The following is a 17,239-nucleotide window of genomic DNA, read 5'->3' as shown; positions in this document are numbered from 1 at the left end:
TTCAAATCTCGAAGTTAGCTCAACAGAAACACAGGCAAAACATTTTCAACAACATGCACTTGAACAAAACCAGCTTTATTCAACATTACAAACTATTACCTGAAGCGTAGCTAATTCTTCTACAGTCCAAACACTCCCAATTTTGTTCCCAAGACTGCAGTGAGGAACAGGCTAAGTGTGTTCCACTAGAACCACAGCTCTGACATCGCTTTACTTCCCATTTGCTGAGGACACAGACAAAAGCACATGTGCGGTCTGTTAGTGCTGGATTACACTCAGATGACCAGCTCTGCCTAAAGCTCAGCCCTCTGCCATAAACCACAACCATCTACCAAAGGAAGGAAAAGACTATACCTCCAATACTTCATTTCCCCTTTTGAAGTACTGACTAACTTAGGAAAGGTCTGAACTGTAGTCCAGGTTGGCCTAGAATCACTATGCAGCCCAGGCTGGCCATTCTCCCAAGTGCTGTGATTACAGATATGCCCCACCACACATGACTCTAAAAGTATTTTCTCTCATTTTAAGTTTTATAATCTCTTTCTCCAGACATCCCTAACTTAAAAATCTAAACTAATACCAATATATACATATATACAAAGAATGTAGTTATTAGAAAGGCAGAAAAATATTTTCCTTTACATTTGAGACAGTATGTTTACAGAGAGACTACTGTTCACTATGTCTGATACGGAAGTATCAAGTATTAGCAGGATCTGATCTGCAGTATCAAGGTACACCGTATATCCTAAACCAAACAAATAAAAAACTTTGCTCTGACATTTCGGGTGCTGTGAAATGCAGCACGATCTACAGGTTGTTCCTGGCTCACATTCATATTCTCACACCTGTCTCCCAGTGTGCCCTGTGATATAATCCATATACATCCCATACAGGTGCATATATTAGGGTTTCTATTGCTGTGATTAAAACACCATGACCAAAAGTAACTTTGGGAGGAAAGTATTTATGGGCCCATCACTGTGAGAATGAATACAGGTCAGGAATTCAGGGCAGGAACCTAAGGGCAGGAGCTGATGCTAAGGCCATGGAGGGACACCGCTTACTGGCTTGCTCCCCATATTTTACTTAGCCTGCCTTCTTATAGAGCCCAGGACCCCACCACCAGTCCAAGGGTAGCCCCACCCATATGGACTAGCCCCTTCCAGATCAATTACTAATTAAGAAAATGCCTACAGCTAGATCTTATGGAAGCACTGTCTCAATTGAGTTTCTCCCCCACCCCCAAGGACTAGCTTGTGTCAAGTTGTCATAAAACTATTCAACACACACAACGGTACTGGGCAGGAAGCTTCTTTCACATCGTGTGGGAATGAGTACACAATCTTTTGCACTGAAACAAATATATTCCCTGAATATGTGAAAATATTGTGGCAGTTAGGTGCTAGATACTCTCCCAACACCTGTATGTGTGGGCATCTTCTCCTGAGAGTGTGAATGGATAGGGCGTAGGTGCCTGGCTCTCTTCTATAAAGGAGTTCTGCCCACTCACAATGAGGAAGAAGATAATAGTGTTTATCACATACTAGTCCCTCTTAAGGGTCTCACAATTTTGAAAGTGGAAAGAAGCACCACTGTGTATATTCTTTAAGAGGAGGAAACCTAATCACAGGGAGCTAATTTCCCTAAGCTTATATATTATTTTGCCGCATGCCTTAGAGTAAGGTTCTCTACCCAGGTTATCCTGACTTTAGACCCATACTCCAGCTACTACACTCAGCTGCCTTCTACCATTAGAACAAAAGGCAAGCATCTAGGTAACAGCTGTTAGCTTCCAAGACAGAAGGCTAAACCATGATAGTAATATCAAATCGTAGATGCAAATTAGGGGACCCGTGATATACAGGATGCTTCAAAAGCTGGACAGTGCTCAGAGATTCTTCACACCCACTACTTGATTCATGAGAATCGATTTTTATGAAAAAACAAGACTCCTACATTCTAAGCCTCTGATAGTAAGGGAGATTACATGAACAGGAACATTTTTAGAGAGAGGGTGACAGGCCACAGACAAGAGAGAAAACCACGAGGACACAGTGAAGAGACAGTCACCTGCATCATCTCCAGGCAACACTCTTGAGAAATCAGTCACAAGTACCTAGTTCTGGGACGTTAGCCTCTGAACAATCTTCAGTGTATTGTTACAGGAGCTCTGTGTGTAATTTACACTTACAACACCCCCTCAGCTTGGCTCATGAAAATTTACAAAAAAAAATTTTCTATATGGACTACAAGAATTTCTCTGTAACATATACACTTAATAAACATGCTTAGTCTTAAGTTAGACCCTCAAGCATCCTCTAATTCACTAGAAAACCGACATTCTTAGCTAAGTCTCAGGAAGGAACAGCTAAACAAACTACAGCTTGCAGAAATACCTGTTAGGTTCATTGTAGTCGCGGCCTTTTTTGCAGTGACATCTGCGAACATCACAGCGTTCGTGGCTCTGCAACAGCTCCTGATATGCGTTTTCTTCCAATTCCCAGGATGCGTCTCTATAATGAAATAAGATATCAAGTGTGCTGTGGTTTAACAGAATTGATAGTTTACAGTTTATAGTTTACAGAAGGATTACAGTTACAGCATTTTTAGGCTGATCTTTTCAGCACAGAAATCCACTATGTTCATTTATCTTATATTCAATTTCACAGTAAACTTTCAAATACTACGTGAAGAGTTGAACAAACTTTCTAAAACCTACATTTTTCTAGTATTCCAATTTTTTTGTTGTTATACTCTAGGCTAGCTTCAAATTCAAGTTTTTCTCCAGCTTCTTAAGTGCTGGGACTAAATTATGTTTGTTTGGTGTTTCTTTCACTCTCTCTGCCCCAAGACTATGTAGCCTGGACAAACCTGGAACTAGAGTCCCAGCCAATGCTGGCCTACAAACCCTCAGCCTCTCAAGGACTGGGATCCAATTTTTACTTTCAAGGTTACCATCACTTCTCAGGATTTCTCACCTGTGGCATTACTAAAATTCTCCTTTTCCATTTTAAACCCATTTAGCCTAGCTTAGATCACTTGAAGATGCTATACAAATCGCCCAGAACTGGACTTGATTGAGACACGTCAGCTAACGAGATACTGACATCATAGTGCCTGTTCTCCAAAAGCTGGCCATCTGGGAGAAGGCACTTGACCCAATATGACATGGCTACTTAGCCACAATCACTAATCAGACATAATCATGATTATTGTTAATATTAGTAAATACTACATTTAAATGTTTTTTGGTCAAAAAGCCAAATGTTACTCACTTTTCAGGAATATGAATTCCCATTCTCAACATCTCTTTCTGAAAGATGTCGGTATTATTGCATAGTGTACATCTAAAGAAAAACACTCCTGCATTTATTGCTTGAACCTACAGCAAAAATGGGAAAATCTAGTTAGCAATGCATCTCTCATCAGGTTGTGAATTAAGTAACTAACATGCTCTTTGCTTTCCTGTACCATGAGAATATTTCCTGTGCAATGGCTCTTAGAACTATAAGCAGAGTCATCTTAAACAAAGACAACTCTTTCTTCAGTTTAAAAAACATCTTATGAATACATTATTCTTGCCTTTCCGGCAGTCACCAACTTACTTTCTCAAACTTTAATACTATTCTAGTTTGCTTTCTGTCACCATAAAAAACACTCGTGAACATCACCATCAGGAGAAAAGGACTTCTTTTTATTTTGTCTTACAGCTCAGCTCCGAGGTCACAACATCACTGAGGGAAGAAACTCAGGGCAGGAGCCTGGAGCCTGGAGCAGCTGTTTCCTGCTCAGAATCTGTATCTATCTTGTACAACTATAGTAAAGTGTTATTCATATGTGTGTGTGGTGTATGTATGTCTTCCTGGGTGTGCATGTGGAGGTCAGAGGTTGAAGTCAGTCTTTTCATCTGTTCAGCTAGACTGATTTGGGCAATGAGTTCCAAAAATCTCTCTCTCTGAACCCTTCCACTACCATCCTGTGAAGGCCCACGGTGAAGTTCCTGCCTAGTACTACTGTGCTGCCATGCCTAGCTTTAAACGTGCCTTTTTTTTTTTTTTTAAAGGAGACACATGAAGAAAGATTTAAAAAGTTAAGTAAATCTTTGGTATTTGGCCTGGTTTTGACTAACAGCACTTTCATACAAAACTAAGTAAATGGGATTTCTTTCAAAATATTTAAAAATGTTCTAAATGAAGGCATTCAATCAAGTTGAATCCGTAGTCCATCTGCTTGTTTTCAGTGAGTATTGAACCAAGGGGCCGTATGTACAGTAGGGAAGAAATCGACCACTGAACTACATCACTGGCCCCAATGTTGGTTTTTATGATACTGTTTTCTTTAAGCAGAGTAAACACAGATTTATTAAGAAGTGAGAAGGGAACTCCTAAAGGTATTATAGGCTCCAAGAGAGGAATACTGGTATTTTATGATATTTTGTTTCATGACACCAAATTAAAATTCAAATTGACAAGCAATAGATTTTAGATTATGGAGACAAAGATTAAAAAGCTATCTTACCTGTAAACAGTCTCTATGAAACCAAGCATTCTTACAACAGGGGCTTTGTAATATGTTATAAGTAGGAATAGGCTCGACAAATTCCAAGCAGATGGTACATGGTAAAGGGCTACTGTATTTAGTAGATGCAATTGTTTGAACTGGTCGATGTGTCCAGCAAAATGACCTAAAAATAGAAACTTTTTAAGAATATATAAGGAAGAAAAAACACAACTCAGTTAACATCCTCTTCTACTTCACAACTGTGGGCCCTATAGTCTAACATCCTATCATCAAGGAAAGTCAAATGCTTTGAAACAAACTTTGTGGTGGTAAGACTTCCTCACAGACTAGTACCAATATTCTGTTAGTAATAGAGTACATTTACCCTTGTACTTCATCCGAGTACACAGTACTGTACTAATTACTAATAGAGTCTATTTATTTACCCTTGCACCCGGGGAGTATACACTACTGTATTCAGTATCACCTAACTTACAAGAACTTAACAACATCCATCATGTGACACTTCCTATGCAAGTAACAAACGGTTTCTAATCTACTTCTTTCCTTTGTATTTTCTTTTTTTTTTTTTTTTGGTTTTTTCGAGACAGGGTTTCTCTGTGTAGCCCTGGCTGTCCTGGAACTCACTCTGTAGACCAGGCTGGCCTCGAACTCTCGAACTCAGAGATCCACCTGCCTCTGCCTCCCAAGTGCTGGGATTAAAGGCGTGCGCCACCACCGCCCGGCTCCTTTGTATTTTCTAAGGCTTTGTTTTTTCCCCATTTGGCCTAACCATTACATAAATAGAAATACAAAGACTCAAGAAATATTCACGGTACCAAATGCCAAAATTCACAAAATCTTCATGTTTGAAGCTGAACTCATGGGGTATGTCATAGCAAATTTGATTTTTGTTTTTTAACTCAACAAAGTATATAGGGCAATTTAATTTCTGAACTGTGTGATATAAAATGTTTCAGAGAAACATAAATCAAAAGTTCATCCTAGGGCTAAAAGTTGAATGTAATAATCATGGGGTCCATCTCAGACCTTGTAACTCACGTTTTACCATATAGAATTAACTCCAAGAGGAAATGATATGTAATACAATATAATATTATGTACAAGTACACATTCACACACATGCCCCTTATGTATATTGCATATGTAGTATGTATAAATTCAGGACAACTTTAAAAAGTAATTTTACATGGAAACTGTATCTTTGGGCCATTTCTCATCATTCTTTAACACTTATATTTAATTCTTTTAGTTAAAATTTCTTTAAATGTATACAAGGCATTTTGCTAGCATATGCATCTGTGCATCAACTGTATGCCAGGTGCCCACAAAGGCCAGAAGAGAGGGTGCTGGGTCCCTTGGAACAAAAGTTTCAGATAGTTTCAAGATGCCAGGTGAATGCTAGAAGGCAAGCCTGGGTCCCCTGGAAGAGCAGTCAATGTTCATAACTGCTAAATCATTATTCCAGCTCCTCATACTTAATGTTTAATTAGCAGCCAAATAACTCACGCAAAATTCTCAGTGAACTGGAAAATACATTCTTTCTGGAGTCCACAAGGCAAGTGATAACTTCGTTTACACTGGGGCACAACACATCCGATTGAGGCACCAGTTTTCTTGCACACTGTACACTTCTAGAAGAGACATGAAAACAGGAGTATAATATAAAAACTTTCAGTACTATAGCTTGATAAAATAATGAGTGTTCCTGGCAAAAAGACTGACAATTTATTGCTACAGTGTACTCTATCCTAACCCAAATGCCAAAGTTTGAAGATCTGCGCTGGGTAGGTTTTTCCTTTTTTGTCAGTTTGACAGTCTAGAGTATCAGAGAAAGAGGAGCCTCAGTTTACAAAAATGCCTCCATCAGAATGGCCTGTAGGCAAGTCTGTGGGAACATTTTCACCATCAATGATGGGTGTGTGGGATCTCCACCTACTGTGGCTGGGCTGCTGGTCCTGGGCTGTATAGGAAAGCAGGCTGAGCAAGCCATGGGCATCAAACAAGAAAGCTGCACTCCTCCAGCTTCTATTTCATTTCCTGTCCCTGGGTTTCTGTCTTGAGAACCTTCCCTTGACAAAAGGCTGTATCATGGAAGTTTAAGATAAGATACACCAAGGCTCGAAAGATGGCTCAGCAGTTAAGAGCACTGACTATTCTTCCAGAGGTCCTGAGCTTAATTCCCAGCAACCACATGGTGGCTCACAACCATCAGTCATGGAATCTGATGCCATCTTCTGGTGTGGAAGCACTCCTCTCAGGTGAAAATATCCCCAAAGGTTCACAGTGTACTCAGAGGATTTGGATATATTAAGAAAACTGACAGCTATAAAAACTTGTAAGGGAGACTCCCCTTAATTCCAAGTTTGCTATTATTAAGAGGTTAAGGAATCGTGATCCTGCATCCCGTTGGCTTATTGGAACTATTCACAGAAATGTTCCTCTCGAGCCCCAGATCCTCTATTTCACCACTGGTTCTCTTTATCCACTCACCCAATGTTTTTACATATGACATCTTAAAAAGTGATTGTCTCCAGCAAATAGATGCTTCTGCTCTATGTGTTCTGCTAGGTTTTCCTGAGTGACAGACACTGCTGTACTTTCTCATCAACCTTCTTTTTCACAACTGGCACACCCTGAGAATGGACTACAGAGACAGCGAGAGAAACGTAATACTCTGTAGAGAGAATCCACTGTGTGTGGTATGGAAACATCACTTGTCAATAAAGAAGCCCATGGCCTATGTCTAGGCAGGAAACAGAGGTGGGAAAAAGAGAAAGGATTCTGGGATAGAGCCAGGTATGAGAGCTGCCCAAGAAATGAGAGGAGACAGACACATGGTACCTGAGCACGGGTGACCAGACACATGGCAGAATCCTGGTTAAAATATATGGGCTATCTTTTTTTTTTTTTTTTTTTAAAGATTTACTTATTTATTTATTTATTTATTTATTTATTATGAATACACTGTAGCTGTCTTCAGACACACCAGAAGAGGGCATCAGATCTCATTACAGATGGTTGTGAGCCACCATGTGGTTGCTGGGATTTGAACTCAGGACCTCTGGAAGAGCAGTCAATGCTCTTAACCACCGAGCCATCTCTCCAGCCCTATATGGGCTATCTTAAGTTATGATTCTAGTAAGAGAAGAGGCTGGCAATAAGACCAAAGTAGCTGTAAATATATTTTGAGTCTGAGTCTTATTTATGTGAGCATGGGGCTGGGAGGACAAGCCGGGCTGTGTTAGAGATTACAGGACATCACAGACTATGTCAATTGTAACCTAGCCTTCTGTCACCCAGACTTTCCTCTAGCTCAAGACTTTGGAACTGAAGTCACAGGCTTTCTCTATGCTAATTTAACACCTGTCATTAATCTAAGTTACTGCAGTGTTTTTGTGACAACCTTTGAGTCCCTGAACTACAATATTTTAGTACTCTATGCCCTGGAATGAGCAAAATGGTAAATTATCATATCTAAAGCTGTGTACTATGAAAATCAGTATCTAGTATCACATTCCTTGAAAAGAACGAGTATTTTCAACTTTTTCAATCTTCAATTCTCATTATTTCTACTCAGACCAAATATAACTATTCTTTTTTTTTCTTTCAGATATTGGCACAAGAATGGATAGAAATGGAAACTATTGCACTAAACAAAACAAGCCAAACTCAAAACTGATATTGTAGCAAGTTTAGCAAATCCTAAAATTGAGAAGGTGGTTGGGGGGGGAGAAACTGGGCTGGCTAGTTTTGTCAACTTGATCTAGGCTAGAGAGGAGGGAACCGTAATTGAGAAAATGCCTCCATAAGATTCAGCTGTGGACAAACCGGAGGGATATTTTCTTAATTACTGACTGGAAAGGCCTGCTGTAGGTAGAGCCAACCTTGGGTTGGTGATGCTGAGTTCTATTTTTTTTTTTTTTTAAAGCAGGCTTGGGTAAGCCATTAGAGCAAGTCAGTATGTCCCTACATTCTTAACCCCTTCCCCCATGGTCCCTGTGAGTTCCTGTCCTGTCTTCCTTTAAAAAACAGTGATGTGGAAATGTAAATCCTTTTCTCTCCAAGTTGCTTTTGGTCATGTTTCATCGCAGAATAGTAACCCTAAGACAGGAACCCTAAGAAAACAGATCATTCTGGAGAAGATCAAACTCCTAGTAAGGAACATAAGTGTTCAATCTTTACCCTTTCCCAGGCCCAGGGGATATCACGGAACATGAGGATGGAAGAAGCAGAGGAGAGGGAGGTGGAACAGTGCCTTTGGACCAGGGCATTGTTCTCACCCCCAGCCTCATAGCACCAAAGCCCACAAGACTGGCCACTGACACCCTGTCTTGAGAAGAGTTCATAGGTCTCCCTGCTGCCTCTGAGCTCCTTGGCTGATGACAGCAGCTAGGGAGGCTGGGGTAAAGAGGCACTACCTTTCTGAGTATCTACAGGAAGTTAATGGTTGCTAGGGGAGGAAGGGGCATTTTCTTCCATGGTATTGCCACTGTAAGGAGCTCATGATCCTGTAAATAGATGCTCACCCAGGATGCTTTATGTGCTCTTAATAAAACTCAGGTCATCAAAACATGAGTAAGGAAGAACATGAAAGTAAAAGGACTAGGTGAGAGGGCCGCACAGGAGGAAGAGGCAACGGAGGCAAATACAATACAAATATATTCCATCTGTCTACCTCTAGATATATGTATATACCAAAATTAGGTAACTCGTTAGCGTGTATAAGTAACACATGCCAATAATAACTTTTAATGGAATAAATGAAGGCGGAGAAAGGGTTGGGGAGAAAGAGATTAAGAACAAAGCTCGTAGGGCAGCTTCAAAAACTAAAACTAAATTAAACCCGAAAGGGAGTGAAGTAATGAACAGCAGTTCCCTCCTGATAAAAAATATTCTTCAGTGTAGGTTAAACTCTTCTTTTGTAAAAATATAAAAATGTTTATTAGGACTCATCACATTTGGTAAAAATATCTATTAGAATAAGAAGTCATGAGTTTCTAATCCAGGGACTAACAAGAAACTTCCCAAGGCTGCACCAGCAGCACCTGTGGTACTCAGCATAATGAATAAACAAGAGCTTACCAGTTTGGAAGCTCTATGGACTTCCTTCCTGATGTCTTCTATGAGGAAACCATAAACTCCTTCTTCTTCTTCACCCCTCTGCCAAATTCCACTTGACATTAACTATGAATACATTCTCAATTAGAAAATACACTCCAAGAAAACAGGTTGGAATTTAACAAATGTATACATTGCTATTTTTCATGACCAATTAAGAGGCAGCTCACACCACCTGACTTACCAAACAGTAGTAGTGGACACTGAAATTCCATTTTTCACACGTTTTCTTTTCTCCGTATTTATTGGGACAGTCATCATTTTTTCGGCAGAAAACACAAGCTAATAGCAAAAAAGTAAATTTAAAATGACAAGATCATTTATAGAATTAGTGCTTCTCTGAAGTATACCCGTTTCAACAGTGGCCATGGTACACATATGGCGGTCTGAAGACACCTCGGGTGTTTCAGTACTCCCTTTTCCTAGCTGACTCATGAGCTTCCCAGAAGTGTCCAGTCTATGCTCATATCTACAACACTAGGATTACAGCCACGTGCTACCAGGACCAACTTGCTGTGAGTTCTGGAGATGTGAACTCAAGCATTCACACCAGCACGACAAGGACGTTCCCCTCTGCTGCACAGCCCCAGCTCAGTTTTGTTTAGATGGCCTTGGTTGGCTCATGTCTATGGTAACAGACTGCTAGTCTAAAAGGAAGTAACACAGACCTCATCCCCAGCTAAATGTGTTTATGCTTTTACCTGTGTGGTAGCTCCCTAAGGGATTTAGTCAAATGCTGGCTTGTTTTACCAGCATCAGAATTCTCTTAGGGTTAAACACAGACAGCAGCCATAAAAGTCTAGGGCAAGCAGCTGACAGGCCAAAAACAAACAAAAAAAACAAACAAACAAACAAAATAAAAAAAGCTGGTTTAGAAGTTGGGAAGAATGGATCTATATATCTATCTTTTAAAAAGCTCACACATGTATTGAAGTGCACAGGTGTCTTGTGTGCACCCACAGATATAACCAAGCTCATAAAAACACAAGAAAAACCAAACCAAGTGCTGGAGGAGCTTGAGGTACATTCATACCCAATACATTAAAAAGACCTTGAATCAATAAAGGGCCCTGAAGGCGCAGGGTACTCCAGCTCAAGTATTCATCTTTGTAAGACTACTTTTTAATTTTGATAGCAGACTATTACAAATTCATTGAAACTGTTCTAATTCGTTATATACACTGTTAAAATTACCTTTAACTACAGCAAATACTGGCTCCTATTAATATTAAGCACACTGATATAAGTAAAGAGTAGAGGCATTAACCTGGAGGGAAATGAAGAATACATCCAGCAAATGTACAACGGTATTACATAAATCATCAACATTTCCCTACTCCTGGCATTGCTGATACAATCAGGAGGCATAACAAGGCAAGACAAGAGATATGTGGGGTACAGGAGTTGGTAGGAGCAAATCAACAGATACAATAAAAATGACTGTCAAGAGAGCTGGTATAAGGTTTATCACATAACCCTGAGGACTGGAGTTTGAATCTGAGGCACCTATAAGATAGGTAGACTCAATTATGCATGTCTGTAATTGCTGTGCCGAGGAGACAGAAACCTGGATCCTGTCCTAGCCAGTTGAGGCAAATGGAGAAGCTCAACATTCAACGAGATCCGATCTAAAAAAAAGAGCTAGGCATAGGCATGCTGGCACACACCTCTGACCAGGCATGCTGGCACACACCCCTGATCCCAGGCATGCTGGCACACACCCCTGATCCCAGGCATGCTGGCACACACCCCTGATCCCAGCACAAGTGAGGGAGAAGAAGGTGGATTTCTGTGAGTTCAAGGCTGCTAGCCTGGTCCACATAGTGAGTAAGTACACTACATTTGCTAGTCAGAAAAAAAAACCACAGTGAGACTGTCTCAAAGCAAAACAAATAAAAGCCCCACAAAGCCTAAATGAAGTAGTGTATACAAGTATACAGTAATAATTTAGATTCTTCATCATTCAAGGTAGCAAGTCGGCAGACTCTGTCTATAAAACAGCTATGTATCAACAGGGAGAATTGTAAACTTAGAAACTTTCCTTTTCATATTAGACTTTTGTCTACTGCTTAGACTGTCTTCATTTATCAAAGGGAAAGCCATTAAAAATTAAACGGTTTATTCAGATTCAAAGTGTATTTGATAAAGCATATAAAATATAGAAAAATAAATTTGACAAATGTCCCCTAGCAACAAATTTAGTTTGTGGAAATGAACATAATCGTTATAATTTAATAGGACATATTAACTAAGCATGTGTCAGAATAATCATTCTTACTGGCTGGATAGCATTCTAAATGGATTTTATTATAGTAAAAATATTTTAAATTCAATTACTTACCAAGACTTTGTGAATTATCAGGTTTATTTTCATTCATTTTACTAGGAAAAATAAGAGCATATTGATTATCTTAATTTCGAAAATCTCAAATTAACTATTTTATTAAATTTAGTCAGTATATAATTATAATCAAATAATATATAATCATTTCATACTGTAGTACAGTAGGTAATGTCCTCACTTTTGAACAAGTGATAGTTCAAGTGGAGTGGTAAATTTGAAGATGCTAGAGAGAATATTTATTAAAACACTTAAACTAGGATTGTGGGATACCCTGCAGTGCACCAAAAAGTCCTACACAGCAAAGAACTGCCTGGACTCTTACATTTCTGAAAAAATATTAAACTAATACCCGTTAAACATCTTTTCCTTTTCCCCCTGCCTTTTGCTATGTTAGGACAGTGTTTGTCCAGAACTACAACTCCTGTGTAAAACAAAGCGCTTTGTACTGAATTTGAAAATCTGTTCACTGTTTAGGAAGGAAAACCCTTGCATCATGGGAGCAGCAGCGCGGCTCTTGCATTAGTGCCCGGTACAGCACTACTTTATGAGTGTCTATTGTGCCTGGCGTACTTGCCAAGTGTCCGGCTCAGCAGTGCTCAAACCACTCACGCACGGCCACGCCATAAAAGTCAGTTACTTCCTCCTTGTTCTCTTGTCATATCTAGCAGCTTGTTGCCAGATGACAAGAACTTCCAAGACGCTTCACGAAGAGGAATGAGAGACGCTGAGTATGGAATGCAGAGCTCTACTGTAGACATGGGCTTTATGACATAAGCACACACTGCACATACTATCTGTCTTAGACTTCCGGAGACAGAATCTGACGTAACTTCAGAGAGGCCCTGAGGTGGTTCCTAATTCTTGATCCAGAGATATTACAATGACTTTTGTTTTAAGTCAAGTTTCAGAGGTGATTTAAAGTGTTAATAGATGGACAATATAACAAAGGAGGCCACATTCCCTCCCACGCGCCTAATGGCTATACAACAACAAAAGCATGGTTTAATAACTCCAGAATTGACAATCTGCGCAATCAATACTATAGAAATAATTGGCTTTTTTGTTTGGGAAGAAAAAATAAACACTGACTTCCATACAGAAATACTACATAAAAAAACATGAATGTTCTAAGAGAAAAACTAGTTTTGATCGTGGTAAAGGAAGAATTTTCCAAGTTGTGAAAATGGAAAGATTCACAAGGAAAAAACATTTGCAGGATGTACCTGACAAAAGATTTACGTTCATGATGCATAAAGAACACAACTCAGTAAAGCAGCAGAATGAGACACAAGACAGGAAGCTAAGACATAGCCCTGCTATAAGGCATGTGTAATACGCAGAGAGCCCTGGGTTTGATTCCTAACTCCAGAAAAAATTAACAAAAGTGAAAGAAGCTGCAACAAAATAACCGAATAAAAGACTCAAATAGATTCAGAAATATATCAGAAACCAAAAACTGGATCACAGAGCTAATACATAAATTCTAAAAGTACATCTTAGCTGAACATGGTGGTGGAAGTCTTTCGTAACAGCACTCAAAAGGCAGGGGGATTTCTGTGGGAGTCCATGGCTAGACTTGTCTACACAGTGAGCTTCAAGCCAGCCAAGACTGCAATAGTGAGATCCTGTCTCAAAAACTAAAAGTACATTTCTAGAAAAAGCAAACAAGACAATCGTTAACATGAAGTAAGATTCGCCAGACGGATGGAGAGATGGCTGAATGGTTAAGGGCTCTGCTCTTGCCAAAGATCCCTAGTTCCTAAAACTCACATGGTGGCTTACAACCATCTCTAACTCCAGCTCCAGGGGATCCAATGCCTTCTTTTGACCTCTATAGGCACCCGGCATGCATGAGACACGCATACATGCATGCAGGCAAAACATTCATATACATTAACAGAGCTGTGAAAGAAAGAAGAATTTGTGAGGGTTCTGGAGTAAAGTGGTGAACAATTAACTCCTTTAATTTGTTTGTGTATAACTTAACAGGTTATGCTTAAGAAAGACTGAAAGAGTGCCAAAACCCACACAAAAAAAATAACTTCTTGTACTTAGAGCAGATCATAATAAAAGACTAGAAATCAACAGAAATCATACATCATGAAATGTAGTAATATACTCTTAAATTACTAGATCCCTGATGGACTTGAAAAAAATCTAAAAACATACATTAAAAAAATTTACAATCAACTGAAAAAGAAAATATAACTTATCAGCGCCTTTAAGAAACACTAAAAAAGCAGGGTTGGCTTTAGTTCAGTGACTTGAGACCTTGTAGGAGTTTCTAGTCCCTAAAAAGAAACAGTAAAAGCAGAGGAAAGTTCATGGCTGTGCATGCTTACATTATTAAAACCAGAGAGAACTCAATGACGTACATCAAAGACTTACAGCAACAGGACCAAGCGCCAAAGCAGAGGCCAGAAGTAAGAGACAGAAGAAAATTAACACAAGAGTTACAAAGTTAACACGAGAAAGACTCCAGAAATGATTTGATGTGAAATATGACTGACGTTCTTAGCCAAAGTAACCAAAATACAAATCAGAGATTAATGAGGTGGAAAAAGGGAGACATTAGATCAGTCACCTATGAAACGGGAGGCTCAGTAGAGGGCAGGCTGAGAACTTTCGCCGCCTTTTTTGTTGTGACTCTTTTTTCAAATTAGGCAGGGGTGATGGCTTTACATTATAAATGTGCTGCCAGTGAACAGTATATTTACAATGGTTAATTTCATGTTACTCTTACCTAGAAAATATTAGGTGTACAACTATTTCTGTCATACACTGGATGGACGCATATTCACTACACACAAATGTCCAAGTAGTTTTTCAGTGGTGGCTAAAATTCCAGTGATTAATAGATGAATGGATTTAAACACATCTGTACAATGGAATGCCACTAATTTAAACACATCTGTACAATGGAATGCCACTAATTTAATTATACACCTAAGATGGAGCATATGCACTGCTTACAAACTGAACTACCAGATGAATTTTATATTAGTGATATCCCTTTAAATTAAAAGGAAAACTCAACGGGCTGCCAATGTGTACTGATTTTTATATAGCCCAGGAGACGGGTTCTTTTGGTGTCTACATACTGGGTCACGATGCCCACTGCTCATGATTCTAGGGTCACTGTAACACACAGAAAGATCTCTGCAGCCTAGATTCCAAAATCTTGTTGCATCCCAACTCCAAAATTCAAGAAGAAATCACATGAGAGATTTAATTCTAGATTTGTGTTAAGTATGCAAGCTTGATTCAAAAAAGTGTACCATTTTCTCTGCAGGAGTATCTAATGGTAGGATACAGTTTGCAGATCACCCCAGCCAGTGGTCTTTAGAAGGATGGCCCAACATTACTGGACAGATTTTTTTTTTTTTTTTTTTAACAGAAGAGAATGCTGGCAAGATAGTAAGGTCTTCTGCTTTGTAGTTCTCACTAGCTAATTATACTGTGTACCTCACTCATTTTCACACATAGCATCAAACATAAAAAATACACTTTAAAAATTATTAAATATTTTGGTACCCCAGTTTATCTTAATATAGGGTTAATAAAAATGCTATCAGGCTTAGGTGAGAAAATGTGTATAAAGCAGCTAAAGTCATGAATATGAACAAATATTGATTGGTCTTTCATTTCTTATATGAAATTTCTTCAGGGGTTATTTCAGTATTCCCCCCATTTGTGTGTATCACTTGAGTTTGGAGTCAGACTGTCTGCAGCCAGGCTGCAAAGGCCTGCCTGCCTGCCTGCCTGCCTGTCTGTCTGTCTGTCTGTCTGTCTGTCTGTCTGTTTTAAGAAGCTGAGATTTGAATCATATATTGAATAAAATGGGAAAACCCTGGAAATTAGTTAAATTTAGTTTCTGATCTTCACTTTTCTTAGTTACATAAGAACAAATTACTAGATCCTGGTTTGCTTACTTATGGAAACTGTATCTCATATATACACTGTAAAGGTTAAAGAAAACGCGTGCTATGGTGTACCATGGTTAGTAGCTGTGTCTTAGACACCTGTTCTCATTGACCATGCTTTATATACATGTAATAGTTCCTTGAATTCCCACAATAATCACACAACGGGATCCTTATCCCCATTATACACCCAAAAGACTTGAATCAGGGAGGTTAAGCAGTAACCCCAGTCAAGGTCACACAGCTATGAGTTACTAGTGACGGGATTCTAAACAGAAGTCAGGTTCTGGTTGTATGTCTTTAATATATTACCAGCTTTTTCTAGGAAGACCATGTTTTTAAACCTCTGGTAGAACAGTCTAACTTTTCAGTTAAAAGGCAATTATCCAAGTCCACCCTCTAGAAAGTCAAAATCTGTGAAGTCTGAGTACAAGCACCAGCATTGAAGGAAACTTGATAGGAGTATGCGTACAATGAAATATGACACTTATTGATGTAGGCAAAACAAAACCAATCAATCAAACAAACAAACAAACAAACAAAAAACATGAAGGAAGAGACTGGAAGCAAAAGCACATTAGGATACAGAAAATCTAAACCAGGTGACTTGCTGGTCCCGTTTATGAAGCTAGCAGATTTGACTGCATTCTCTGGCAAAGGACAACCAATAGCTTTATGACAGCCTTATTAAAAACACTTTCATCTCAGTGATCTTGCTGTTTAGTTTTTCTCCTTCTTGGTGAATACTAAAATCAACGTTCATTGGCAGGCACGGAGGAGGATGGAGAAATGATTTTACTTTGGATGTTACTAAGTACCACTTCAAAATGATATTTATACATTTTGATGACACATTACCCAGTTGCTAAAACCTTAAAAGGATCTCTGTATCTTTTTTTTTCTTCTACAAAGCACACAAGCAACCTGACAGTTTTCAATAAAGCAAAAACATAGAACTTCTTTCAGAAGAAAGTTTACGTTTACCGTGCACATCTAAGCTATTAAAAAAAAAAAAAGTATGGCTTTTTGTCGGAGTTGGTGAGAGTCCAGTTCATCATAAGAGATGAACAAAAAGAAAGCTCAAAAACGCTCGAAGAAAACTTCTTGAGGCACTGAGTTCCTCAAAAATAACTCGATAATAACAGTCACTCAATGAATGCAAAGGGTGAAAAGCAGGGACCGGACGGAACGGGGTGGGGGTTGGGGAGGGGTGACACTAGACCCTATCCCCATTGTTAGCAAACTTACATCTGTGAGCCACCGCTGCTACTGTTGCCTGTTTAAATGAGCAATAGGGCTCAGATTTTTGTGGTACACGAGAAACGTC

The 17,239-nt window shown here is 39.2% G+C and overlaps 1 protein-coding gene across 3 annotated transcripts in view; it reads right to left on the bottom strand.

Moving 5' to 3' along the window:
- The window catches only part of G2e3 (G2/M-phase specific E3 ubiquitin protein ligase), a 32,428-nt gene that overhangs the window by 14,795 nt on the left and 394 nt on the right, over positions 1 to 17,239 (bottom strand). For all 3 annotated transcript variants that reach the window (XM_028757480.1, XM_028757482.1, XM_028757481.1), the window contains exons 2-9: positions 11,987 to 12,027; positions 9,830 to 9,927; positions 9,610 to 9,711; positions 6,034 to 6,158; positions 4,522 to 4,687; positions 3,279 to 3,385; positions 2,400 to 2,516; positions 100 to 224 (exon numbers count right to left, since the gene is read on the bottom strand). In XM_028757480.1, coding sequence (XP_028613313.1) covers positions 100 to 224; positions 2,400 to 2,516; positions 3,279 to 3,385; positions 4,522 to 4,687; positions 6,034 to 6,158; positions 9,610 to 9,711; positions 9,830 to 9,927; positions 11,987 to 12,023 — 877 coding nt within the window. In that variant the 5' untranslated portion in view covers positions 12,024 to 12,027. The remainder of the gene's footprint in view (positions 1 to 99; positions 225 to 2,399; positions 2,517 to 3,278; positions 3,386 to 4,521; positions 4,688 to 6,033; positions 6,159 to 9,609; positions 9,712 to 9,829; positions 9,928 to 11,986; positions 12,028 to 17,239) is intronic.

The sequence above is a fragment of the Grammomys surdaster genome, unplaced genomic scaffold, assembly GCF_004785775.1.
Source record: "Grammomys surdaster isolate TR1022 unplaced genomic scaffold, NIH_TR_1.0 126163, whole genome shotgun sequence".
Lineage (NCBI taxonomy): Eukaryota > Metazoa > Chordata > Mammalia > Rodentia > Muridae > Grammomys > Grammomys surdaster.
Note: the sequence above shows the minus strand (reverse complement) of the source record. Positions and strands in the feature narration are given on the sequence as shown.